At 47.8% G+C, this 26,993-nt stretch overlaps 1 protein-coding gene across 3 annotated transcripts in view; it reads left to right on the forward strand.

Annotated features, from left to right (window-relative positions):
- The window catches only part of CHD7 (chromodomain helicase DNA binding protein 7), a 190,619-nt gene extending 164,807 nt beyond the window's left edge, over positions 1-25,812 (forward strand). For 2 of the 3 annotated variants that reach the window (XM_025001824.2, XM_059874421.1), the window contains exons 20-38: positions 124-234; positions 320-525; positions 2,967-3,166; positions 3,321-3,480; positions 7,873-7,962; positions 8,431-8,534; positions 9,876-10,005; positions 10,439-10,511; positions 10,670-10,727; positions 11,638-11,866; positions 12,148-12,356; positions 12,570-13,220; positions 13,959-14,119; positions 16,281-16,508; positions 16,711-17,154; positions 20,516-20,737; positions 22,022-22,162; positions 22,366-22,470; positions 23,893-25,812. In XM_025001824.2, coding sequence (XP_024857592.1) covers positions 124-234; positions 320-525; positions 2,967-3,166; positions 3,321-3,480; positions 7,873-7,962; positions 8,431-8,534; positions 9,876-10,005; positions 10,439-10,511; positions 10,670-10,727; positions 11,638-11,866; positions 12,148-12,356; positions 12,570-13,220; positions 13,959-14,119; positions 16,281-16,508; positions 16,711-17,154; positions 20,516-20,737; positions 22,022-22,162; positions 22,366-22,470; positions 23,893-24,810 — 4,440 coding nt within the window. In that variant the 3' untranslated portion in view covers positions 24,811-25,812. The remainder of the gene's footprint in view (positions 1-123; positions 235-319; positions 526-2,966; positions 3,167-3,320; positions 3,481-7,872; positions 7,963-8,430; positions 8,535-9,875; positions 10,006-10,438; positions 10,512-10,669; positions 10,728-11,637; positions 11,867-12,147; positions 12,357-12,569; positions 13,221-13,958; positions 14,120-16,280; positions 16,509-16,710; positions 17,155-20,515; positions 20,738-22,021; positions 22,163-22,365; positions 22,471-23,892) is intronic. The other variant, XM_059874422.1, reaches the window with a different exon arrangement.
- Positions 25,813-26,993: the final 1,181 nt, after the last annotated feature.

Consider the following 26,993-nt stretch of genomic DNA (forward strand, 5'->3'; position numbering starts at 1 on the left):
ACCATAACACCTGCCACGCACACAGTGGAAGGATGACTGTGTGTTCGGGTGAATGAAAGTGAAAGCTGCTTTGCATTTCACTGAGAAAACCATCGCAAAGTAATGAACATTTTTTTCCTTTAGGCCAGCTTTGTTGCATCTGGAAATAGGACAGATATTTCCTTGGATGATCCAAATTTCTGGCAAAAGTGGGCGAAGAAGGCAGAATTGGATATCGATGCCTTAAACGGAAGGGTGAGTGAGCGGTCACATTGACTCCCTGTCTGACCTCTCCCAGGGCTTCCTTTTCAGAAGTTTCACATTATCTGCTGTCTTTCAGAACAACCTGGTTATTGACACTCCAAGAGTGAGGAAGCAAACCAGGCTGTACAGCGCGGTGAAGGAGGACGAGCTGATGGAATTTTCAGACCTGGAGAGCGACTCAGAGGAGAAGCCCTGCACAAAGCCGCGGCGGCCACCAGACAGGTCCCAGGGCTATGCCAGGAGCGAGTGCTTCCGAGTTGAGAAGAACCTGCTCGTCTATGGGTGAGTCAAGCTCACGTGAGAAATGGAATTTCATTCAAAAAATGGTTAGAATTCCAAGTGGTATAGAAAAACTCTAATTTATGTTTGGGTTTCTGTGACTGCCCAGGACACAAATGCTTTTGGCACAACCCAGGTGGTTAAAGAACTCAAAGCTGTGCAGATCCTCAGAGATTTGAAGGGGGTATGTCCTTTGAGGAATCACGTCAGACTCAGATTCACTTGCTGATCACTAGGAACTCAGAAGGAAGCCTCAGAAGTCTCTTTCTAGGGCTCCTTCACGTAAAATTACCACTCTCTCATCACTTTTGGTACTCTTTCATCATTTTTCTGTTATAAAAATTTGTTAAAGGCAGTGGTCTCATTTGTAAAGCTCTTCCTACCTATCTGAAATGTGGAGGCCATTTCAACCATCTAAATGGGTCGTATTTCTCCTGCTCAATCTCAGGATCCACATTGAATCCATCTCTGAAACTCCATGGCACAGGGCTTCCAAAGGCAGTGTGCTCGGCATAAATCAGAATTCCTAAACAAGCACGCTCTCGTACCTGGTGGGACTGTAAGCAAATACCACTCAAATGAAAAACCTGCCACGAAAACAGTGTTTCTATAGATCGGATGACTTCTGCTCTGTGATTTTTTTCTTCTAATAGATCATCATTAGTTTCAGAAGAAACACAGACATGCTGCTAACGTGGCCGACAGGGATCTTACCTGGCCCTTGTCGGTCCTGTGGGTCTTCCCATGGGCACTCAGGGCTGCTCTTTCCACCCTGTTTCCACAAGCAGCCCTGCCCCGACTCCGCCAGCCCAGACTTGATCTGCCTACCACCTCCCGCACTTGACCTCCTAGCGGGCATCACCTCAGCTTCCTGTCCCACCTCCCACCCCTAAGGGTCTCCTGCACGTGCTGTCACACTCAGCTCGTCAGGTGATTGCTCTTAATGGTCCCTTCCTGCTGGAGCCCCAGTGAAGGACTCCTTGAGGCCTAGGGCTCCTTCTTTGTCCTCAGGGCAGAGTGTGATGCCAGCAGGCACAGTGCACGCTGGGTCAGTGGTTGCTTACAGTAAAGGCAGATGCACTGTAGCCCGTCCCATGTCCTGGTAGCTGGGTCCCCTCTCTGCGTCATCTCCACGCGCCGGCGGTTCACTCCTGGCCGTCTTTACTAGGTGGAGACCCTCCACCTGACCCTTTTGCTACTTCACCTGTTTCCATGATCTAAGCCGTCAAAGTTGAGAATTTTGCTGCTGACTTTAGCGACAGAGCATATTAATTTCTGCCGAAGCTGGAAGGTATGCTTATCTGTCTTTCTGTAGAGCCCTTCCCTCCTCGACTGTGAGCAGGATGGTCATGGCACCCCCACCCCCACCCCAGGCAGACAGGTCCTCTCTCCTTTAAGAGGCAGCTCGGGTGCTGTTTCCTACTTCTAAGTGGGGGAATCAAAGAAGGCATTTCACAGAGGTGGCATGAACAAACATCTTGAATTAGCTGGAGTAGGAGTAAGGGTGGGGTGTTGGACAGGGAGAAGAGAGTTTCTGGCAAGAAGAGCTGTGTGTCCGAAGGCCCAAAGGCTAGGGCCAAGTTTGTGGTTTATGGAACTGGGAGAACAAATCTGGAAGCTGGAGGACCAGGTGGGGCAGAGGCAAAGCCACCGGTGAGGCTGGGCCCCTCGCCTGGGGCTGATTTCTGCCCTGAGCACCTGCAGTTTGGGGAAGGTGTGCTCACATGGCACCTGCCTGTGGGCTGCATATGGGGGCCTGTCCACGGCCCTTTCTCTCCCTGTTTCACAGGAGGACACGTAAGTGCTTATATTTGGGACTTGGTTTCAGAGGGACATCTTTTGTGGCTTTCCATTAATTATTGAGGTGTGCTTATAATTTCCTTTTAACACATTACAGAGCATCTTACCAAAATGAAAATCACATATAACTTTTTTCTTCAAGTTGATGGATGATGCTTCTAATGAATGATGCTTCTAATAACTTCCTGTGTGGTTGGTCGTTAATCTTCCTCACTCCGGGCCGAGGGTCCGATGTGAGCCAGCAGACCACCTCATGTCTGGGTATCGGGAGACGCTCAGCTGCTTCTGTGGCCACACCCTCAGCCACCAGCTTCCTGATGTGGGGGTGGTCACACCTGCCACTTGTCACCTTCCATCTCAGATGACGGGTCAGCATCAGAACATGGAAACCACGCCCTCGAGGAGGGGAAGCAGAGGGCTTTCAGATCCCTGCTGGAAACGCGGTGTCAGCTCCCACCCTGCGGCTGTGTGTGTGTGTGTGTGTGTGTGTGTTTAGCTACTGCACCTGGATTGCTTTTCCACTGCCTGATGTTGCTGTCACTAGTTTTGACCCAGGCCCTCCTAAGGCTGCCACCTGCCTCTGAAACCAGAGCCCCAGGTCTCAGGTCGGAGGCACCGTCCACATGTGGACATTTGCTTTGCAGCTGGGGGAGGTGGACGGACATCCTCTCCCATGGTCGCTACAAGCGCCCACTCAGCGAGCAGGACGTGGAGACCATCTGCAGGACCATCCTTGTGTACTGCCTCAACCACTACCGGGGGGACGAGAACATCAAGAGCTTCATCTGGGATCTCATCACACCCACGGCTGATGGCCAGACGCGGGCCCTGGTCAACCATTCCGGTGGGTCTGCACCTCCCTCTCGGGGTCCTGGGAGCCTCCGGGGAGCTCGGAGGCACCCCAGACCCTGCGTGTCCCTGACTCCTGACCCTGACACGGTCACTGGGGTCGTGGACAGTGTCTATTGTTATTATCATCATGACTACTCTGGTTCTAGGTTTGTCAGCCCCGGTGCCCAGGGGGAGGAAGGGCAAGAAGGTGAAAGCCCAGAGCTCACACCCAGTGGTGCAGGATGCCGACTGGCTGGCTGGCTGCAACCCGGACGCCTTGTTCCAGGAGGACAGTTACAAGAAGCACCTGAAGCACCATTGCAACAAGTACGTCAGGGAGGGCGGGTGCGGGGAGCGGGCAGCCCTTCTGGTTCTTAACTGTACGTGTACTCAAGTATGCGTATACACCAGATATCCATCAGTAAGACTAGTGCACTCTTGTGGCGCAGCTTTACTGTTTTTTTTCTTGAAACATGATGTCAGGTCAGGTGGAAGCCTGACTTTAGAGGGCTGATTTTTGGGGGGGAGGGGGGCAGTAGTAAAGATGCATCAACACAGTTTTACTACTTTAACTATTTGTAAGTATACAGTTCATTGGCAGTAATTGTATTCAGATTGCTGTGTGCCCATCACCACTGTCTAGAACCCAAACCTTTTCATGGACCTTAGTATAACTTCTGTTCCTATTAAATGATTTCTCACCCTTCCTGCCCTCGGCACTTGACAACACCGTCCCACCATCTGTCTCTAAGAATTGGCTTATTCTAGGTATCTTGTTATAGTATTTGCCTTGTTGTAGCTGGTTTATTTTACTGAACATAATGTTTTCAAGGTTCATCCATGTTGTAGCTTCTACAGAAGCTCGTTCCCTTTTATGGCTGTGTAATACTCCATTGTGTGTATAGACCACATTTTATTCATCCATGCATCGATGGGCACTTGGGTTAATGGATGTCTTTGGCTGTTGTGAATGATGGTGCTGTGGACATGTGGATAACTGAGTTTTAGCCAACGTGTTTAGAGAATTGTGGTTAGCTTTATATAATCCTGCCTTCAACTGACTGCTTCCCATGAAGGGGCTGAGGAGTTTAGATGATATTTTTTGCTTTGTGATGCCATGAACAGAGGCACCTGGTGGACTACAGTCCGTAGGTTCATGAAGAGTCGGACACGACTGAAGTGACTTAGCACATGTGCACCTGTGCACACACACACGCACGACTCCTCGGTTGTTGGGTCCATTTTTTCTTACCTGCGAGGTTTAGAATCCTATTCCTCACCTTTATTTCTAGAACCTGATTATACGTAGCTGAAGGGAACTGGACCTGAATTAATTCCATTGCTCGGAGCTCTGTGAGCTGCTGAGCACCTCCACCTGTGGGTGCTTCCCCTCCTCTGAGCGTGTGTTTTCAGTATCTGGGGTTCAGCAGCACAGCCAGTGCACATCTGTACCCTTCCTGATTGGGGCCACCTGGGGCAAGCTTCTCATCCTCTCAGACTCGCTTTCCTTACTTGTCAAATAGAGCTTCAATAAATGTCTGTCTCTATATCGCAGCAACAAAAGTCTGAGTACCTATTACTGGCAGCACGCCAAGCACTTCCTATGGATTTTCTGTTTGAATTGTCTAAGACGAGTCATCTTGCTCTTTTATCCCCCTTTACCAGACAAGGAAACCAAGTCTCGGATACTCAGGGTCCCTCAGCTAGTCGAGGGACACCGCCCTTGCTCTCGACCACCCCCCACCCTCCCACCCCCGCCCATGTCTGAAGCCTGTCTTCCCTCAGAGTTGTCTAAAGCCTCAGTGAAATAATTTCCCAGAGAACACCTGCTTCTCCTGGGTTGTCCTGACTCATGGTTTTCATCCCTTTTTAAATGTAATGGTACTTTCAGGGACCATCTTTGATCATGATTCTTAAATTTTGACTGACAAAAATTTTCCTTTCTGAGTCTTCAAAACCATTACCTCAAACCATCTTAGCACCTCAGAAACCACTGTTACTGTCATAGCATAGTGGTCCTCCTTCAAGTCCCGCCCCACTCATAGCTATTAGAAAACTTCTATTTCTTTGTAGTTTCTGTGAAGTTGGGGTCCATAACCTTAGGAGTTCTGGATTCAGACAAACCGTAACCGAAGGGGTTTAGTGTGGGGGCAGGCTTCTGTTCCCAGGCCTCACTGAGACAGCAGTTTTTAATTTCCCGCGTCAATCACAGACTTCCATAGGGCACCCTCCCTGGTTAGTACGTGAGCTATAACTCATGCTCTTTACATCTTACCTGGGTCTCAAGAGAACTGGCCATGTCTTCACCTCCTCTCTGGGATGAGCAGTCAGAGAGAAAAACGAGACCCAAATTGTGAGATCTTCTGGAAAATATCCGGCCAGTCCTCTTCAAAAGTTTCAGGAGACCAAGACAGGAACTGTCTTGGGTTGAAGGAGATGGAAGGGGTGGGACAGTTCAGTGCACCTGTGGTCCTGACCTGGATGCTCGTCCAGAAAACAGACCCTAGTGGGACCAGCCACCAGAATGAAGATTAACAGTGGGGACTCGAGAGGCATCCTGACTCACCACATGCAAACCCCTTAGAGTCCGAGGCCACCTTCCATCACCTCGTTATCCTGCCAGGACCCACCATATATTCCTCAGGGGCACTCAGCTTGCCTGTTCACGAGTTTGAATTTTTTCCTCTAGAAGAAAGATGACATTCACAGTTACAATCATTCGTTAAAGCCTCCATCCACAAAACTAAAACTCCTCATGAGGTAGAAAACCTTGTCTTCTCCTGAAGGGAGAGAAACTGCTAGGGTTACTGATGCTGCACTGAAGTTTGGTGCATAAAAGAAGATCCAGGTAAAGGTGGAAGGTGCGTCCTGGCTGAGCATCCTCTGTGAGGAGACCTGGGCTGCAGACTCTGCTCTTGCCGGGCACGGCTGCCCACAGTGTTGACTTCGCTTCTGCAGGTTCAGTGTGGCACAGTCAATTTTTAATCTTATCCAGAGAAAGAAATCTTAATAAAAACCAGTTTTCCAAAAAGATCTCTTACCTTGGAGCACATTCAGGTCTTTACAGCTTTGTGTTTTGCCTGTTGAGAACCCAGGCTGGCCAGGAGCAGCCCCCATGCTGGACAGGCAGGCAGGTGATACAGGGGTGTCTATGTGTGATCCGGGGTGGGTGGTACATGGGTTGTCTCTGTGTGATTAGGGGCAGGTGGTACATGGGGTGTCAGTGTGTGATCCAGGGTGGGTGATACAGGGAGTATCTGTGTGTGATCCAGGGCAGGTGGTATATGGGGTGTCTGTGTGTGATCCAGGGCAGGTGGTACACCAGGTGTCTGTATGTGATCGGGGCGGGTGGTAGAGGGGGTGTCTGTGTGATCGGCGGTGGGTGATACCGGGGGTGTCTGTGTGTGACTGGGGGCGGGTGACAAAGGGGATGTCTGTGTGCGATCAGGGGCAGGTGGTACACAGGATGTCTGTATGTGATCAGGAGTGGTCTGTCGTGGTGAAGCCACCCCTACTTGCCATTTTGATGTGTTCAAGGACAGGGTCCATATCCCTAGAGACAGTACAAAGAGGTGGAGTCAGATGGCCTAACTCTGAGTGGTCCGTGCTTAAAGTGACTCTGGGACTTTGAAGTCTGTCGCTTGTCTTCTGTTAGCTTAGGAAATGGAAATCGTAACTTGTCCTACTTTGCCCTAGAGTTACTGTGAGGATCAAATGAACTAGTGGTAGTACACGCGACACACGGATTGAGAAGTGTTCTCCAAGTGTGTGGTGGGAATCGCACTTGATTTTGTCTACTCGTGGACAAGGCGGTGGTCTTCAGGTGTCTGTCCTGAATGCACACCAGGGCTGGTCCAGGAGACGCTAGACTTGAGAGTTCTTGGGGTGTTTACCAGGTGGGCTTTATCCAAAGAATTAGTTTACACCATTGAGGAAATCCACATGAGATTGAAAATTTGGTTCCTAGAATTCCATGAGTTTTTAAAAACCAATTCCTTGAAAATGACTAAGAACTTCAGCAAACCAGACACACTTTAATCTCCTTTGTGATGTTGTATTATTATTTGTTAAGTGACAACTTGGGCTTCCAGGTTATGTAAGCTAGAAGGAATAAAACATGGGTACAGCCCCTTAAAGGGTGGCCCGGCAAGGATCCACCCCCACCACCATCTTCCTTCCTCAGAAGCAAAGTTGTATAATCTGGAAAACCTGACATTCTGTATTGAGGGTTTATTGTCAGGTAGTAAAACCAGATTTTATATCTCGTTTATTCCTACAACTTGTGATGTGCTTCCAAAAATGGTATTAAGGCAGCAGCTGAGGAAATTTTATGAGATAATGAAGCAGAACAGTTACTGAAAGCCATCTGCTCAGTTGTTTACAAACTTGCTTCAATACTTCAGAGGCAGTGGTGGGCTACGTGTCTAAACTTCACAAGCTGCGCTAGGTAGGACTAAATGAAGTGCGCCCGGGCCGGGCTGAGCGCCGGCCCTCCCGTGCAGGGGGCGCGGTTGCCAGGCAGGCCGGTTGGAAGCCAGCAGAAAGCACACGCAGAGGTGATTATGTGGCACCATCTGTCACGCTTCAAGCCTACCATACAGCATGGCTAATCAGCCTTGGCAGGATGATGGATGAACAGCAGCAGCTGCCAAAAGCCACTGTTGGCAAACAGTCCCGAAGTTAAGAACTTCCCCCCACCTCCCCCGTCTCCCTCTCCAGGGTCCTGCTGCGTGTCCGCATGCTCTACTACCTGAGACAAGAAGTGATAGGAGACCAGGCAGAGAAGATCCTGGAGGGCGCCGACTCCAGGTGGGTACGCGCCTGTGTTCCTCCTCGCAGTGACCATCCAGGCAGTCAGAGTCCACGTCACGGGTGGGGGGCGCGCTTCAAACCTCCTGCATCCTCAGCACATCTCTCTTTCTGCATCTCGAATGCAGTGTTTGTCCTACGAGCCTGGGGACATGAGGAGAATCGGGAGAAGCCTGTTTGTAGGTCTTTGTGGACGTACAAAAAGGTGTGAACTAAATGACTCGTGTTTGTGAGGTGACCTTTAAAACAGGGTCCTGTGGGATAAAGTTTACTTCTGGTCCCAGCAGAAGGCAGCCGACTTCTGCCCTTTCCTGCAACCTTGGCTCGCACCGCCCCAGCATCCCCACCTCACTCCACGATGCTCAGGTGCTTGTCGTGGGAAGGGGGCGAGTGTCATGCTCCTCACTTAGCATTCTTTTCCAACAGTGGGGTCTATTGTAAATATCACGTCAGTGGTTGTCTTTGCAGTGAAGCTGACTTGTGGATACCTGAACCTTTCCACGCGGAAGTCCCCACAGACTGGTGGGATAAGGAAGCAGACAAGTCCCTCCTCATTGGCGTGTTCAAGCACGGTAAGGGGCGTCTGCATCAGACCCCATCTTGACCATGTGTCTTTGTCTTTATTTAGAGCTCTCTGCACACTCTTTCCAAAGTCATAATATTAATGAGGCTAGTTCCAAAGGACTCTTGGCGTCTACGGTTTCCCCGCACGAAAAATCTAATATGAACTGTAAATATCAGATGCTGTTTTTGAATGTTTGTTGAGTATTTGAGAAGAAAACATTTCTTCCTTGGCTGTAAATAGAACCCAAACCATATTTGTTTTAATAATAGCCAAGTTGTCCTATAGCTCTTTGGAAACTTTACTTCCAGCACGGCTCCCCTTGCACGCTCTGCCAGCCCATGTCAAAGTGGACGGTGGGCTTAACCTCTGCTATTAATCTGTACAAGTGCCTCCTGGGCTTTGTTCCAAGCAATATTTCACAAATGTCAGTGCCGAGAACCCGCGGCTCCCCTGAGTGGGACGCAGCCTTGTTAACTTTGAAAGGCCGGGGATGCAGAACTGGCATGATATATACAGTGAACGATTCCTGATTATAATCCCGAGTCTCTGGAGGTCGCTGAGGTATTCTCGGCAGCCCAGCCTGACTAAGGGGGAGAATGATGGCTTATAAAACCTTTCATGATTACAGTTTGGCTGGCGGCTCTTCAGCAGTTAGGAGCCGGGGTGTTGTCGAACACACCCTAATTGAATTGTGCCGTTCTGCTTGTGTACTGCAGCCGTGTTTTGTGAGCTCAGCCTCAGAAACCATCTTCCCGCAGTGCACTGTTGGGATCTGCCATTTCCCATCTAGTCAGCCTGGGCAGTCAAAAAGCAAATTGCAGTTTGAAAACCATAGAGGGAACAGTGTCATCTTACTGACACGCATCATCCTAAACCTGATCAGACAGGTTCGTTGGCCTGACGTAGACAGGGATGTATCAGCCGGCAGTGGACTTCCCGCAGGACCGAAGCCGCTCACAGGGAGGGTGGGCTGGACCACTGCAGAGGTCATCGAAGAACACTATGCGGCCTTTTAAATGCCAAGCAAAATTAGATCTTGGGGACAACAGGGTCAGACCTCTTCCCGGGCATCTTGCAGTTACCCTGAACCTGTGTTTTCATTAGTATTTACTAAGGTCATTCTGATAATATCCGTGAAAATGTAATCTGCCTTCCCCCTCCCCCAAATCTGCCCCGGGAAGAGCATTCCAAGAATGGGCTACTTATAGCCTGGTTAGTTTAAATAGGGCATAAACCATCATCTGATAAAGAGACGACCTTGGTGTGAGGCAGCCATGCTGTGGTTCTGTGAGTGACGGGCCTTCGTGGTCTCTGTGTGTGTCCTCTCTGGGTTGGGGGGACGGCACAGGGTACGAGAAGTACAACTCCATGCGAGCTGACCCCGCGCTGTGCTTCCTGGAACGAGTTGGTATGCCCGATGCCAAGGCCATCGCTGCCGAGCAGAGAGGAACAGACATGCTAGCAGATGGCGGTGACGGGTAAGAAGGACACTTTAAAATTTTAATAAACTTTATGTCAGTGTCAGAGTGTCAGATCCACTGGCAGGGTTCAGTCCTTACACAACACCACGCGCTGTGCTGCATCTGATTTGGACTTGAGCGGTGTTTACCAGTATAGTCTGTTTATGTATCATGATGACTATTTAAACACAATATAGGATCTAGATAATCTGTAACTTGTCTTTTTCAAATGATCATAACCCCCCCCCCCCCCCCGCCCGAACACACCCCACTGCGTGCACACACACCCTCCGCCCCTCATGGCTGCACATTTTAAATACCGACAGAGTCGCTTTGGATGTCAGGCTCAGAATTCAAAGCAGCATGAGGCGAGCTGTTCCTTTTTATCAGGCTCCTTCGGTGTCTTGATAATCAGTGTGATTTAAACATTTTTTAAAAACATTTCATACAGGGGAGAATTTGATAGAGAAGATGAAGACCCAGAATATAAACCAACCAGAACGCCGTTCAAGGATGAAATAGATGTAAGAACTTGAGTACATTCAGTTTTATGGCCCCAGTAAAATATTATATGCCCATATAAGACTTATTAAACTTTATAGATAACGGCCTTTCCTTTAAAAGACAAAGCAAAATAGAACCCCAAATTAAAATAACTTGTCTTTCTTGCTTTGCTTTTGAGGAATTTGCAAATTCTCCTCCAGAAGATAAGGAAGAGCCCATGGAAATACGCGCCCCAGGTACAACTCTGAAAGCTGTGGGGAGCAGAGCTGAGGAGTGGGACTCAGGCCAGGCCCCATGGCCAGGCTGCAGTTCCTTCACCAGGGTGGTGTCTCCAAATGCCACTTCATCTACTGCTCTCTGATGTGAAGAACTCCTGCTGATTCTTGGTTAATCATTATGTTCAATCTCTTTGCTAAAATAACTTTTTTTGGACAAAGACAATTTATATATTTATGATTTATACCAGTTAATGAAAGCTCTTAAGCATCTACAGAAACATAGCTCATGGAAGCAGGAAATTTGTTAAATATCTGAAATAACTGCCAGTTTATTGAGACTACTACCCTACTTTTTCCCTGATATAAAATCATTAGGTAACAATTATATGATTGGTTTTTATGTTCAAGATTATTGTATTGCATTATCACCATGTAGTTTGTGGCACAAAGTATGTTTCTTTATGTATGATTGATATATGAACTTGGCTTTTTTTTTCCCCCCTAAGGAGTTGAGAAAGAATGGTTTATAAGTTCATACTAATATGAAACTTCTATACTTCCTTAGTAGTAGTGTTAGTCACTCAGTTTTGTCTGACTCTTTGGGCACCATATACTGGACTGTAGCCCACCAAGCTCCTCTGTTCATGGAATTCTCCAGGCAAGAATACTGGAGTGGGTTGCCATTCCCTTTTCCAGGGGATCTTCCTGACCCAGGGATCGAACCCAGGTCTTCTGCATTGCAGGCAGATTCTTTACCATCTGGGCTACAGGAAAGTATTAAGAGAGCACCACCATCATTTTTCCCAGGCTATCATTTGAATGTTAGCAAGTCATCCTGTTTGGATGGGAAACCCTGCCTATGGCAAAGGTCATAGCTACATATTCAGGAATGTTCTCTCATTCAGGAATGTTCTCCCCGCCTCCCCAGGCAAGCACAGCGAGGGCAGCACTGAGCTAGGCCAGCTGTACTGGCCCAGCACCTCCACGCTGACCACCCGGCTACGCAGGCTCATCACTGCCTACCAGCGCAGCTACAAGCGGCAGCAGATGCGGCAGGAGGCGCTGATGAAGACAGACCGGCGGAGGCGGCGGCCTCGCGAGGAAGTGCGGGCCCTGGAAGCCGAAAGGGAGGCCATCATATCGGAGAAGCGGCAGAAGTGAGCGTCTTAGGGTTTTCTTAGTCCCTGGTACCTTCCTCTCTCCTCCGCTCTTCCTGGCCTGCAGAGGCAGGAATCACATCCAAGAGGATGGCCGTCAAACCCAGCCCCCTCCCCAACCCGCCCCCCCACCCCTCCCCCCAACCCCCCCCCACCTCCCCCCGCCCCAGAACAAAACAAAGCAGAAAAAAGCACTATGGATTCAGTTTAAAGGAGAAGCAGCAGTAACCTTTAAGCCTTTTTACTCGGGTACCAGTCCACAGCTAAGATCTCTCTGACAGGTGGACGAGGCGGGAGGAGGCGGACTTTTATCGAGTGGTGTCCACATTCGGGGTCATTTTTGACCCTGCGAAGCAGCAGTTCGACTGGAACCAGTTCCGAGCCTTTGCCAGGCTTGACAAGAAGTCCGACGAGAGTCTGGAGAAGTACTTCAGCTGCTTTGTGGCCATGTGCCGGCGGGTGTGTCGCATGCCCGCCAAGCCGGATGACGGTAAGTCCCCAGGGATGCGGAGAGGCGGGAGGGCCGGGCATAGGTTCCCCAGGGATGCCGGTGGTGTGGGGATGGGAGCGTGGCGGGGACCGGAAGGGGCAGAAGGTTCCCCAGGGATGCAGGCCGTGCGTGGACAGCCTGGGATGGGAGAGGCTGGGCGGGCTCGGGGACCTCCCGCTGCTCCCCTCGATGACACGCGGTCCTCCTGCGCAGAGCCACCGGACCTGTCGTCGGCCATCGAGCCCATCACGGAGGAGCGCGCCTCCCGCACACTGTACCGCATCGAGCTGCTGCGCAGGATCCGCGAGCAGGTGCTGCACCACCCACAGTTGGCTGAGCGGCTCAAGCTCTGCCAACCCAGCCTGGACCTGCCCGAGTGGTGGGAGTGCGGCCGGCATGACCGGGACCTGCTGGTGGGCGCCGCCAAGCACGGCGTCAGCCGCACCGACTACCACATCCTCAACGACCCCGAGCTCTCCTTCCTGGACGCGCACAAGAACTTCGCCCAGGCCCGGGGGGCGGGCGGCGCCCCTGCCCTGAACCCTCTGGCCCTGGGCTTTGGCCAGACCCCCGCCGCCACCCCAGCTGCCCCGGGTCAGGAGGACAAGGCCGGGGCAGCCGAGGCCAAGGCCAGGGAGGCCTCCGAGAAGCCCGAGGGGAAGGAGGAAGAGGAGGCCGAGGGCAGCGGGAAGGACCAGAGGCAGGACCGCGAGGCGGAGCTGGGGGCTGGGAAGAGCGAGCCCAGAGGGGTGGAGGTCGGTGTGGACTCCGGGCCCAAGTCCATTTCTGAGAAGGGTTCTGAGGAGGACGAAGAGGAAAAGCTGGAAGATGATGACAAGTCAGAAGAGTCTTCCCAGCCTGAAGGTAAGACCTGACTGACCCTCAGGCCTCTCTTGGGCCCACCCCAGCAGCTGTCTTCATGTCATGTGATCCGTGTCCTCTTTGGGTTTTTAAAGGGTAATGAGTGTACATTTTCATTAGGATGATAACGGGTAATGCTTAGATGTGTGTTTTGCCCTGCTGTGACCTGTGAACGCACTACTTCAGCAGCTTCTCAGGTTTTACAGGCAATAACAATTTTAAGGCAGATGATGCTTAATTTAATTTCCATTCAGAAATAAAGAGTGGGAGTAGAATCTAGGAAGAACCAGTTGTCTTCCTAAGTCCCAGGTAGGTTGCCGTACCTGCCACGAAACAAAAATTAAACATGCGCTACACTTTTCTACCTGAGCTTCAGCTCAGAATCGTGGCCAACACGTTAGTCCTCTTTCTGATGGAGGAGCAGAGGGTCCTGTGGGTCAGAGGCTTGGCTGTCACCACCCTCCCCTGAGACCTGTCTGCAGCAGGATGCCTGCTGACTAGTGACATAGCCCCCAAGCCTCCGCTTCCTCATCTGTTAAACGGGAGTAACACCAGCTACGTGCAAGGGCCCTTGCAAGCTTTGAGTGACAGGATTTGCAAAATCCCTGATACCATTCTAGCCATAGTAGATACGAGATACAGAGGAGCTCGTCAGCATTCAGACATTAAATCCATTCCCCTCTACACTTCCTTTTCAGAAAGATTCTGGTTGTGGGTGATGCACAGTAACTCATTTCTCAGCAGGGGCTGTCTCTAGAGGGAAGAATTTTGATGAAGAGAGCAATGCTTCCATGAGCACTGCTAGGGATGAGACCCGGGATGGATTCTACATGGAGGATGGTGACCCATCTGTAGCTCAGCTCCTTCATGAAAGGACGTTTGCCTTCTCATTTTGGCCTAAGGTTGGTGGGATTTTGTTGTTATTTGATGACCAAAATAAATGGGGTGAAGAAAATCATTCTAGCTTGATTTTTCAAATAATTTTCAGGTGAACTTTGACATAGTGTATGAAGATTGTATACTAGATTTTTTTTTTTCTTACAAGAATGATCTGGAAAAGCACAAAGAAAAAAATTCTGTAGAATGCTTTCATATAGGATAGGAAAGGTGACAAGAAGCAAAGAAAGTAAGAAAAAAGAACTGTTTATAGGGCTCTTTGGTTCCTTGAGGTCTTTTAGGTTATTTGTCTAGTACAGTCTATGGCTTATTGCTTCAGAAGACTCACCCATTGACGAAATGTGTGGATTTTTTGAAAAAAATTTTATTGTGGTAAAAAACACACCATGAAATTTACAGTCTTCACCATTCTTTAAGTGTGCAGTTGGATAGTGTTAAATACATTCATATATTCACATCATATATATATACATATATATTTTTTTTTTCACACTGTAAAAGGATCTCCAGGACTTTTGTATCTTATAGGATTGAGACTCTATACCCATTATCCAACTCCCCTCCCTCTCTGCCCCTGGATAACCACCATACTACTCTCCGTTTCTGTGAACTTGACATAATCACATAGGTAGAATCATACAGTACTTGTTCTTTTGTGACTGGCCTATTTCACTTAGTATAATGTCTTCAAGGTCCATCTTTGGGAAAGCATGTAACAGAATTTCCTTCCTCTTTAAGGCTGAATAATAGTCCATTGTGTGTCTGTACCATATTTTCCTTATGCATCTGTCCATCGTTGGGACATTTGGCCTCCTTCCTTCTCTTAGCTTATCATGGTGCTGCTATAAATGGGAATTACTGATATCTCATTGAGACCTGGCTTGCTTTTTTTTTTTTTTTTGGTATATACATACAAGTAGTATTGCTGGATCATAGGGTAGTTCTGTTTTTAATTTTTGAGGAACCTCTGTACTGTTTTTCACAGCAGATGTACCATTTTGCAATCCCAGCAACAGTGCACAAGGGAATATGTGTGGACTTTTAAAACTGTGTTTTGTTTTGTTTTTAATATCCTGAAGCAGAACTTTCAGATCTAAGACAGCTTGCTATATATTTGGAACCCTGTAATCTTCTGAACTGGGGAGAGGATGGGCTGCTGACCCATTTGCTCAAATACATTATGAGATAATCACAAATGTAGTTATCTGTAACCAAAAGCAAAGTGGAAATTACTCTTTTGGCTAACTAGTATAATTTTATAATAAATCTCTGTGTAATTTGGGTCTGTTTTTCAGGGTGGGGAAATAATCTTCCTAATCACCATAACAGGGCTGTCTGGTTTAAGACAAACAACACAAAAAAAGGTCTCTATGGACTCATCCCCAGGCTGGTCTCACATGGTGTCCGTTGGAAAGAAACAATGTGAAATTTTTAACTGAAGACTGTATTATCAGAGACGTTGCCCCCTGTCCCCTGGCCCCACTCCCCTTATCTCCCTTGTTTTGCTCATCTCCCTTACTGAGTTTAGAAGAGAGCTTCCCAGATCAGCCAGAAGGCCCCTAGTAGCAGGCCCTTTTAATCTGTGGAAACTGGGTCTAAGAGCTGTAATTAGAAAATTTTAACGTCCATGCTTCAATGAAACTTGAAGTGATAATAGGTAGAGGACGCAAATCGACACTCATTAGGTGTTCCTAGGTTGGTGCCCATTCGTAATGCTGAACTTTATTAATAGTGACGCTAATGATGTCCCACTTCCTGGGAGAGGCTGCGGTCCAGCCCGAGGACTGCAGCACCAGCACGTGGTGAAGTCTGAGTGCAGGCTTCCATCCCTGGTCACCTCCCAACACACACCAACAATATGTAGCCCGAACAGCAGTGACTTGTAAAGCTCGGGGACGTTTTAGAGGCAGTGGTTATGTAATGCCCTCTCATTTATGCGCCTCAGTGTTCATAACTGAGAAATACTGAGTGGTCTGTGTTGTGGCCACCTTCGAACCTTGCAGCAGACTAAAGCGGTTCTGGTGGGTTTGGTTTCTTCTCTCGCTTGTTTGCTTTCTGCTTACTTTTAAGCCTTTTCTACTCTTTGGCATCTCGGTGGATGTATCCATCTCGTCATTTTCACCAGGTCTTTGTTACGGTTTCGTGTGACTTTTCTTCTCTCTCTAGGACCGAGTAATGATAAACCGATTAGACAACATCTGTGAAGCAGTATTGAAAGGCAAATGGCCGGTAAATAGGCGCCAGATGTTTGATTTCCAAGGCCTCATCCCCGGCTACACGCCCCCCACCGCCGACAGTCCCCTGCAGAAGAGGAGCCTGGCCGAGCTGTCTGCCGTGGGCCAGGCCAGCATCAGCGGGAGCGAGGAACTCACCGCCTCCCCTCAGCTGTCCAAGGTCAGTAAGAGCGCCCTACCCGGGGAGCCTAGAGATAAGCTCTCCTGACTCAGTTCGGAAGCTCGTGTTGGCCGGTCCCATTTGAAATAAGAAGGCTGCTCTGGCCTCAGACGTTTAATCCCTTAAACTTCTCATCCCTGGTTTCTGCTGTGCGGCAGGTGCAGGCTGGGCTCACTGTTTCTGTGGGGATATTTTTAAACAGGATGATGCCCTTAACCTCTCCGTGCCTCGCCAGCGGAGGAGGAGGAGGAGGAAGATCGAAATCGAGGCGGAGAGAGCTGCCAAGCGGCGAAACCTCATGGAGATGGTGGCGCAGCTGCGGGGGTCTCAGGTGGTCTCAGAGAATGGACAAGAGAAAGTGGTCGATTTATCAAAGGCCTCGAGAGAGGCAGCAAGCTCTACCTCAAACTTTTCATCTCTCACTTCAAAGTTGATCTTGCCCAACGTCTCCACGCCGGTGTCTGATGCCTTTAAGACTCAGATGGAACTGCTCCAGGCCGGCCTGTCCCGCACGCCCACCAGACATCTGCTCAATGGCTCCCTCGTGGACGGAGAGCCCCCCATGAAGCGGAGGCGGGGAAGGAGGAAAAACGTGGAGGGCCTTGACCTGCTGTTTATGAGCCACAAACGGACATCACTGAGTACAGTAAGTCCAGGGGATGGTGCCCCTCCACCCCCACCCAGGTGTTCATACTGGCAGCCGAGTCCTGGCTCTGCTGCCCAGGCCGGGGCATGTGCCCCTCCATGATGTGGTGTGAAAGCCACTCCTCCCACCAAAGGAGCCACAGTGGACAGAGCTGTGGTTCTGAGCCAGAATATTGTGCTAAGCATTGGCACAGATCACTCAGCCTGAACCACATGTAGCTTGAGGATTTATTCTTCCCAAGGTCCTAATGTATTGATTACTCTCAGCAGACTAGCCTCAAACAAACATGTGTTCTTCTGAGTCTATAACCTGTGAACTTCGAGATGGAAACACTTCTGCTCTTAGAAGTATCAATATGTTTGGGGCCCAGCATTTATTAGATTTGTTCAGCTTCAGACTGAAGATTTGTGTTCATATGCAAAGCTAGTGATTGCAAATTCTCCCACCTCTGTAAATGGATATTTTAAAAATCTCAACTGAATTGAGGTCTGTGCTAGTTTAGGTTTGCAGGAAATACATGTGTCAGTGGATTTTGGCATTTATTTCTTCAATTCAAAGGAAATGAGTGCAATGTAATCAAAATATCTCTGTTTCCTGGTCCATCTCAACCGCTCACCTAAAACTGTGCCACCCCATTAAGAATTAGAGAGTTTCTCCCAGGAACCAGAATACACGAAGGAAGTCCCCTCTAAAGCACTGAGACTGGTACAAGGCACCAAAATAGCAACCTGCTCCAATATTCTTGTCTGGGAAGTCCCATGGACAGAGGAGCCTACCGGGATACAGCCCATAGGGTCACATAAGAGTCAGACACAACTTAAGAGATTAAACAACACCACCACAGTGAGCCTGTGGATTCGAAACCCGAATCAGCACAGAGGTGCCTGATAAGCCGGCACACGGGTGGTGGGCCCATCCCCTGGGCGATAGACACAGTTTAAGAAACGCCAAGGGGAGAAGTTTGTTTAAATATGTTTTCCTTATTTCATCCCTATTATTATTTCCCCATTTTTAAGGGAAGCGTAGTAACCTAAAAGAGTAGGGAGACATGGTGGAGTTAGGGTCTAGAAGTGACAACAAACAAGCTTTCCATTGAAACTTGTCCCCTAGTCGGGTCTGGTTCTGGAGCAGGAAATGCCAGCTCACTCCAGTATTCCCTGGGAAATCCTGTTGTCAGAAGAGCATGGCGGGCTGCAGTCCACAGGGTCACAAAGAGTAGACACACTGAAGTGGGCTAGCCATGCGTCTGAGTTTCAGAAGCATCCAGGTGGTTAAAAGGTAATTTATTTTCAAAACTTATTGTAAATGTACCAGTCATAGTAACTGTCATTTTTGTGGATCATGTGATTTACTTTTAGCATCTTGTAAAAATACGCCGTACAGTGTATCAATTTGACTAGTTGTTCCCCAAGTTAAAGAAAGGCCATTGCTAGGTGTGTGGTCCCCTGCTGGGAACCACCCTAATGCTTTGATAGGTTTTATTCACTGAAAATCCTTTCTCCGGGAACATCAACAAATCATCTTTCCATTTGAATTTCATTTTGTGGACCCAGCATCAGGAATTAGCAATTACAATTTCCTATTGTAATTGTAAACCCCATATTAGACTTACGACTGACTTTATTCATTCACGTATTTTAAGCTATCTCTAAGAGTTTATTAGTTTTTTTCCCCTAAAATCCTATTAGCAACCTAGCTCAAAACTCTTAACAGATATTAGAGAATGTATGTTTATTTTAATTATTTTTTTTTACTTTTAAATGTTGGAATTTCACATTCCTCATTTGGTGTTATAGAGGGTTTTGTGTGAGCACATAAAACAGAAGGAGAATGAATCTATAAATAAACTGAGTAGTGAAGAGCTGTAGAGGTCAGCAAGGTTACTTGTGTGGAATGAGGCAAATCCTAAAATCTCACGTTGGCATCATGCTGGAGATCACTGTGCGGTTGTGAAAAGTAAGGATGCAGCCGTTCTGCAATCAGCAGCATAGTGGGAGTCAGCCATGCCCTGTGCCAGGTACTGGGATGCAGAGAATAAAAGCCTGACAGGTGCTTACACCAGAGAACTCAGTGTTTAAGATGGGCGACAGATAAATAACAACCTCTCATTGTCGTGAGGTGCCCCTGGGATATTTTGAGAACCCAAAAGAAGAATGGGAATGGAAGGAGGAGACTGTGGGCAGAAACAAGTGGGAAAGTTTCCCTATGGGTGGTCATACCTCAGTTAAATTTTGCAGGTTGTATGGGAGTAAGTCATTTGAAAAGAGGGGGCTGGGAGAGCATGTGCAAAGGGAGCGTGGCCAGGGAGAGCCCATTGTGTCCGATGAACTGAAAGTTACTGGCCAGGGAGTTTGATGAGGAGGCAGCTTCAGCAGAGAGGAGCTTGGGCACAAGGTGAGATGTAAACCACAGAGGGCTTTGGTAGGCGACCTAAAGAACTTGGATTTTATCCTGAAGGTGATGGGAATTCAATTGCAAAATTAGCTTAACTAGGGGAAGTGATGTAACATAATCTTTGAACTAGGAAGGGTGCATTTCAGCAGATTGCCTCCTTACAGAGTGGAGACTGGATTAAAGAGGGCGGAAGTAGAATCAGAGGGCCCGTTTAGGAGTACTTCAGTGATGCAGGGGCCAGTGACGGAGACCTGAACCCAAGCAGGAGCATGGCTGGACAGATGGGCCTGTGAACCACGTCTGCAGGTTGAAACGCAGAGTTTGAGGACCAGTGGCTGGGCAATGGTCAGGTCTCAGCTTCAACTAATTCATCTTTCCAGTGTTGCCACACATGCCTGATATGAAATATTGTACTACCAACAAAATTGTACTGAACACAGAAAGCCAAAAAGCTACAATGAACTGGCTTTTGGAACATTCCGTGAATTATAATTTCGATAATTTCTTTTTTTCCCGCTGTACTGTGCCGTCTGTGGAATGTTAGTTTCCCAACCAGGGATTTGAGCCCGTGCCCCCTGCATTGGAAGTCTTAACCACTGGACCTGTAGGGAAGTCCCCTAATTTTCATTTCTTTAATGACACTCTCCAGGGATCCCCAAGAAAGACTGAGAGGCTACCCACGCTTTGAGGGCATACCAGGCTCAGACTCTACTGCCTGTGTCGTGTTCCTAGTGGGTCTCAAACATGGAACAGAGATGGACTGAATTTTCTACCTTATTACTAATTGTACAGTGTGAAGAATAAGTTACATCTTCTGATTTAATTGCTGTTCCCAAACTGCCACTGTTTCAAGTAGCCTTTTTCCCTTTTGAGACCCACCCCACTAGGCTCCTGTTTTCTTGGGCTAGGATGTAGTCAGGACCGCTCTCTCCACTCAAGAATTGAGAACATTGTCTTCTTTCTGCAGGAGGATGCTGAAGTGACCAAAGCTTTTGAAGAGGATATAGAGACCCCACCTACAAGAAACATTCCTTCTCCTGGACACCTGGACCCAGACACACGGATCCCTGTTATAAATCTCGAAGATGGGACGAGGCTGGTGGGGGAGGAGGCGCCTAAAAATAAGGATTTAGTTGAATGGCTGAAGCTGCATCCCACTTATACTGTTGATATGCCAAGTTATGTACCAGTGAGTATCACTGAGTAGAGACTTGTTTCAGGGGACTCTTGCCCAGTCAGTCCTTTTCCTTCTCCCGTACAACATGGAAATCCCTGGTCCCTCAGTCTGTCTTGTCAGTGTGAACGTTTTCAAGCTTTCATCACTCTGTGTTCTACATTAGGGGTTTTCCTGGTGGCCCAAGTGGTAAAGAATCCACCTGCCAACTCGGGAGACGCAGATTCGATCCTCTGGATCGTTGGGATGATCCTCTAGAGAAGGGAATGGCAACCCACTCCAGCATTCTTGCCTGGGAAATCCCATGGACAGAGGAGCCTGGCAGGTTGCACTCCATGAGGTCACAAAAGAGTTGGACACAGCTTAGTGACTAAACAAAAACATCAAAAATTCCACATTAGAGAAACTAACTTCAGGTCTGTCCAGTGTGAAGAGCAGCCTTGTAGCTATTTGAAGACGCATTTCCTTGTTTTTTCCTTCTCCCACCAAATAGATGTGATTTTTTTCCATTGCTCTTCACATGGTGTGGTTTCCAGGTGGTCCCATTAATAGAAAAACACACACCCCTCCCCCAACCAACACACTTTAATTGGTCTCTGGACTGAGTCTGCCCAGCACAGAATATTAGGAAGCTGTTCCTGAAGAGATGTGAGCAGCTAATGCAGCCTGAGGCTTTATTGGTGTCTTTCTTAAACAACTAACACTCAATGCCATTTATTAAACATCAGACAGGAACCCTAGATGATTTGTCACTTAAACTGCTGCTAGCTTTAAACAGTGCATGTTTTATGTCTTTATGTGATTGAATTTTTTCAAACTTAAGTGTGGGAGTTTGCATTTTGGTGAGTTCCTGCCACTCAGAATGCACCCTCCTGCATAGACTCTCTTATCCCTTGGGCTGTTTCTCCTCGTGCACAGTCTCATGGCGTAGACATGAGATCATCCCTGTATCCATTCACATCATCAAGTAGAGATTAGCAAAGGAGCTAGAGAAAGTTTTCTTTTAAAATACCATGACTCAGTGAAACATTTGAAGACAAGACTTGAAGCAGGTTATTGGGAGATGAGAAGAAAAGCATATTCTCAGCTTTCAAGTTTGTTCTTTAAGTACAGGAGAAGGAGAATAGTTTTTCCTTTCAAAGAAAACTAGGGTTTCTGATCCTTAAAATGATTGTTGAAATTTCCATAGTAGTTAAAAACGGCCTGACTGTTCTGCTTATCATCCATATAGGAAAGAATAAGTATTAACTATGGTTTTACTAAATACGATTTGTTTTTGTATTTTTGTGTTTTTTGCAGAAGAACGCAGATGTGCTGTTTTCCTCATTTCAGAAACCGAAACAGAAACGACACAGATGTCGAAACCCTAATAAATTGGATATAAACACTTTGACAGGAGAAGAAAGGGTGCCTGTCGTGAACAAACGAAATGGGAAGAAGGTAAACCCTGGGAAAGAGAATTGATCTCTCTGGAATGTCTTTTCCCAGCAAGAAATGTTTTACTCCAACCTCTTTTATAAGTTAATATTTCTTCCAGAATATATGTGATGTGTGTATGTATCTGTGTAGATACACAAATGGGGAGGGGGGAAAAGGGAAGAACTTGTCAGTTTCTAAGTCTTTTCCTAAATGCCTCTCCCCAGATGGGTGGAGCTATGGCGCCTCCGATGAAGGATCTGCCCCGGTGGCTGGAAGAAAACCCCGAGTTTGCAGTGGCCCCAGACTGGACGGACATAGTCAAGCAGTCTGTAAGTATAGACTCTGCCTCTCTGTCCAGGAAGGTATCTGTACAAAATTGTTTTCCTGAATTTTTCTTTATTTTCTGCTTGTCATTACTTATTCAATGATTTATTCTTGGCTTAAAAGAATTGATACAGTACATCATTTCCATAGATAATTAATACATCATCATTCCTTGTATCCATATGTCATTAATCCAAAGTGGATTAATTTGACAGCTGTGATTTAAAGGACTGTATAGAAATACACACTCACGGTATTAGAGGCAGACTTACTCCAGGGAGAAAGGCCCCAGGTAAACCTGGTTAACAGCATCGGTGGAATGGAATTTATGGTGGTTAAGATCCTTGAGATTAACTGTGATTTCTGGTTTTAAGATAAATGAAAAATACAGCAATTCTGCCTAGACATTTATTTCACTATTTCTTTTTGCAATTAATTTGTTAATAAAGTCTTGATTCTTTTTATTTGTCCAAAGTATACAGTAAAAGTGCTTATTTTTCTTTTGGTGAACAGTTCTATTCATCTTCACACGTGGATAGTTTCTTAAACAGCCAGCATAATCAGAAGAATATAGACAGTTGCATCACTGCCCCAAATTCCCTTGTATTGCTCTCTGTCTCCACCCCCAGCCCAGGGCACTCACTCCTTTATCTGTTCTCCATTCCTAGAGTTTTGTCTTTTTGAGAATGTCAGGTATACAGAAGTGTAAACTACATAACCTTTTTGATAGGGCTTCCTTCACTCATCATACTGAAATTCATCCAAGTGGTTACATGTGTCCGAAGTTTCACTGCTGATACACTCTTGTGCTTGGATATAACCCTGGGTGTGGTTCCCTGTCACCCGTGGAAGGACTCTGGGCTGTTTTCAGACTGTGACAGTTACAAGCAGAACTGCTGTAAAACACTTGTGTACACATTTTGGTGTGAAGATGAGTTTTTGTTTCTCCAGGATAAATACTAAAGTAGTACTTGAAAGTGAAAAGTGTTAGTCACTCAGTCATGTCCAGCTCTTTGTGACCCCATGGACTATAGCCCACCTGGCTTCTCTGTCCATGGGATTTCCCAGGCAAGAATACTGGAGTAGGTAGCCATTTCCTTTTCCCACCCAAAGGGTCAAACCCAGGTCTCCTGCATTGGCAGGTGGATTCTTTACTACTGAGCCACCAGGGAAACCCCCACTGATAGAGTACCCTTTCACATTTTTTTTTTTCCTGCAATTCAGCATAATCTGACGAGCTGTATAATGCGAAAAGAGAGAAGCTTTGCTTTCATAGGTTCTATCCTTGAGCTTTTTGAATGGGAATAATTTGCTTGTGTATTTCCATTCTGAACCATCAGTGTTCAGTTCATCACAAAGGCCCAGGTGGAAATGAGGTTTTGTCCCCCAACTTTGACAGCCCTTGTTTGCCTCTCCCTTCCCTTCAGGGCTTCGTTCCCGAGTCAATGTTTGACCGGCTTCTCACTGGACCTGTGGTGCGGGGAGAAGGGGCGAGCCGGCGCGGAAGGAGGCCCAAGAGCGAAATCGCCCGGGCTGCCGCGGCAGCCGCAGCAGTGGCCTCCACGTCGGGGATCAACCCGCTGCTGGTGAACAGCCTGTTCGCAGGGATGGACCTAACAAGCCTGCAGAACCTCCAAAGCCTCCAGTCGCTCCAGCTGGCGGGCCTCATGGGCTTCCCTCCGGGACTGGCCACGGCCGCGGCGGCCGGAGGCGACGCCAAGAACCCGGCGGCCGTGCTGCCCCTGATGCTGCCGGGCGTGGCCGGGCTGCCCAGCATGTTCGGGCTCGGGGGGCTGCTCAATGCCCCGCTGTCCGCTGCCGCCGGGAGCCCCGCGGCCACGGCCGGTCCCACGGATCCTGAGGACGGTGCATCCAGGGCGGAGGAGAAGGGTGGCGAGCACGAGGACGAGAGCAAGGACCCGGAGAAAAGCACAGAAGCCGCCCCGGGCCCAGACTCCGCGAACGGATCAGTGGGTGCTGCTACCGGCCCGGCCGGCCTGCCCTCCAACCCGCTGGCCTTCAACCCCTTCCTGCTGTCCACCATGGCCCCCGGCCTCTTCTACCCGTCCATGTTTCTACCTCCAGGACTGGGGGGATTGACGCTGCCCGGCTTCCCCGCGCTTGCGGGGCTCCAGGGCGCCGTGGGTGCCGGCGAAGACAAGGCCCCCGACAAAGCCGAGGGGGCCGCGTTTCAGGAAGACGAGCCCCTCGAGGGCAGCGACGCCGAGGAGAGCCTGGACAAGACGGCCGAGTCCTCCGTTCTGGAAGACGAGATCGCCCAGGGCGAAGAGCTGGACTCCCTCGACGGCGGGGACGAAATAGAAAACAATGAAAATGACGAATAACCAGTACCAGTTTCCAGTTAAAGTGTTTAAAAACTTTTGACAAGTGGTAGTCCTACTGTTTACACTCACAGTTAATGTTCATACCTAGTTTTATAAGCTGTTCTGTAACATAGTGTAGCAAAGAAAAAAAAAAGTCTCAAGTCATGTTATACAGGTGTGTCAAAAGGTATCTTGGTCATTAAGTATTGTGCAGTGCATTATTTATTATCCCTAGGAGAGATGAAATTTGAGAGGTGATCCTGTCTTTTTAAGGAAACTTACATAATGCTCTGCTTTTTTTTTTTTTCTTCCCTTGTTCTCTACTTTTTCTTTTGGTACCATTGGTATTATAATAAAGAGCAATTTGTAACCGAGTGGCACTCATGGAAGGAAGTGCTGCTCAAAGGAAGTATGAAGTTATATATTTAATTTTTTAATTTTAATTTTTTTTTTTTTGCTGTGAAGGTCAAGATGAAATTTACCATACATATCATACTTGCTCATTTGTTTCCCTTTATGACTGTACGGGGATGGGGGGGGGGTTCCCACACTCACGCATCACACACATCCATACACTCTGACAATCTCCACCTTAGTGTGAACGTCTCTGTCCCGAGGCGCAGCAATAATAAGGCAGCTGTTGAATGTGAAGGGTCCCTTTGGAAATTAACCTACTGGGAGGGTTCTTGCCAGACAGAACTGCAGTTCCATTGTCTCGTGGTCTTGTAATGCACTGGTATAAACAAAATAAATAGATGAAATTAATAAAGAGTGAAAGAAGAGAGAATCAGGTACCTTTTTTAAATTAAAGGACTTTGTTACTTTAGCCACAAAGCTAAAACAGCGTTACCTCAGCTCTAAACTAGCCTTGAAGTTTACAAACATGACTTTGTAAATGTATTGTTTTTCTTTGTTGTGATGTCCTTTTATTTTTTTTTCTTTGAAAACTGCTATCATGTAAGATAAAATGTAAATTGCTGCCAACTGTAGTAATGATGCTTTTAATAAAAGTGACCCACGATATCCAGAGATGTAATTATAGAATGTAGTAGGGTAGGGGAACTGGTCACTCTATTTTTTGTATTCGCAATAGATGGAAATACAGCATTCTGGCCTTTGTATAGTTTCTTGATATATCCTCCTATACCAGATTAGCTCTTAGTAATTGTCTTCAGACTAGACGAGAAGAAAAACCATCAATTGCCTTTACATAATTCTACTCCGTATATCTCAATAGAACCGCATGCAAAAACCTCCCATTATGTCCTCAAAAGGGCATCCAAGACTGAGAACACTTAAACACGTGTGCAGCATCTGATAATGTGGTACACCGAGGAACAAAAGGGCAAAAGAAAAATGAGGCTTTTAATAGGCACGGTATCTGGGTCATTTACCCCCAGTTAATGGGCGGAAAAACACAAGGTGTGGGATCAGCAAGGGACGCAGAGGCAGGCTCCCCAGTGTCCCGCGGACCCAGGCTGCGAGCCAGGTCGGTGGAGAGGCAACGTGGAATGAACACAGACGCGTTTCAGCAAGTGCTGCGAGCGTGCGCAGGTATATTGACAGGTACACGAACGCATGCCTATTCGCTCACACACTCGGGCGCACGCGCGGGGCCTGGGAGCTGCTGATTGGTGCACCTCTGTACGACCTTTGATATTTCAGGTAAACCGAAGTTTGAGATCCACTGTTTTCATCTTGTTATGTCACTTGAGCAAACGCAAAGCGCCTTGTCCTTGCCATTAAAAAGCAGAGGAAGAGCGAGTGGGGTTGGTGAGCGGGTGGCGTTTGTCTGCGGGTAGCTTCTCTCCACGCCCTCCGCCAGGACGCACACAGCTCATCCCCCGCCCCACGTGGAATGAGACAGACTGTCCCAGTTCTTTTTAGACAATGAGGTTCTGTGGGTTCTCATCCCAAGGTGAAAATATTCCCGTGATGATTCTGGAAAAAGAGCTTAGTGAAGCCTCCACCTTAGAGACCCCACGGTGGTTTCATCCATCACTGGGACTTTTCTGTTTTTTTGAAAGCGCCTGCGTTGTGCACGGGAAGACAATCAATGCCTCTAAGAGGATGGCTCCTGGAGCGGAGTTCTTAAATCATGGATACTAAGACTAGAACGGCACTAAATATAGAGAACTTAAATACTTAACTAACTGGAAGATTTTTTAAGCTTTAACTTAGGCCCTTAGATAAGGAGAAAATGT

The sequence above is a fragment of the Bos taurus genome, chromosome 14, assembly GCF_002263795.3.
Source record: "Bos taurus isolate L1 Dominette 01449 registration number 42190680 breed Hereford chromosome 14, ARS-UCD2.0, whole genome shotgun sequence".
Lineage (NCBI taxonomy): Eukaryota > Metazoa > Chordata > Mammalia > Artiodactyla > Bovidae > Bos > Bos taurus.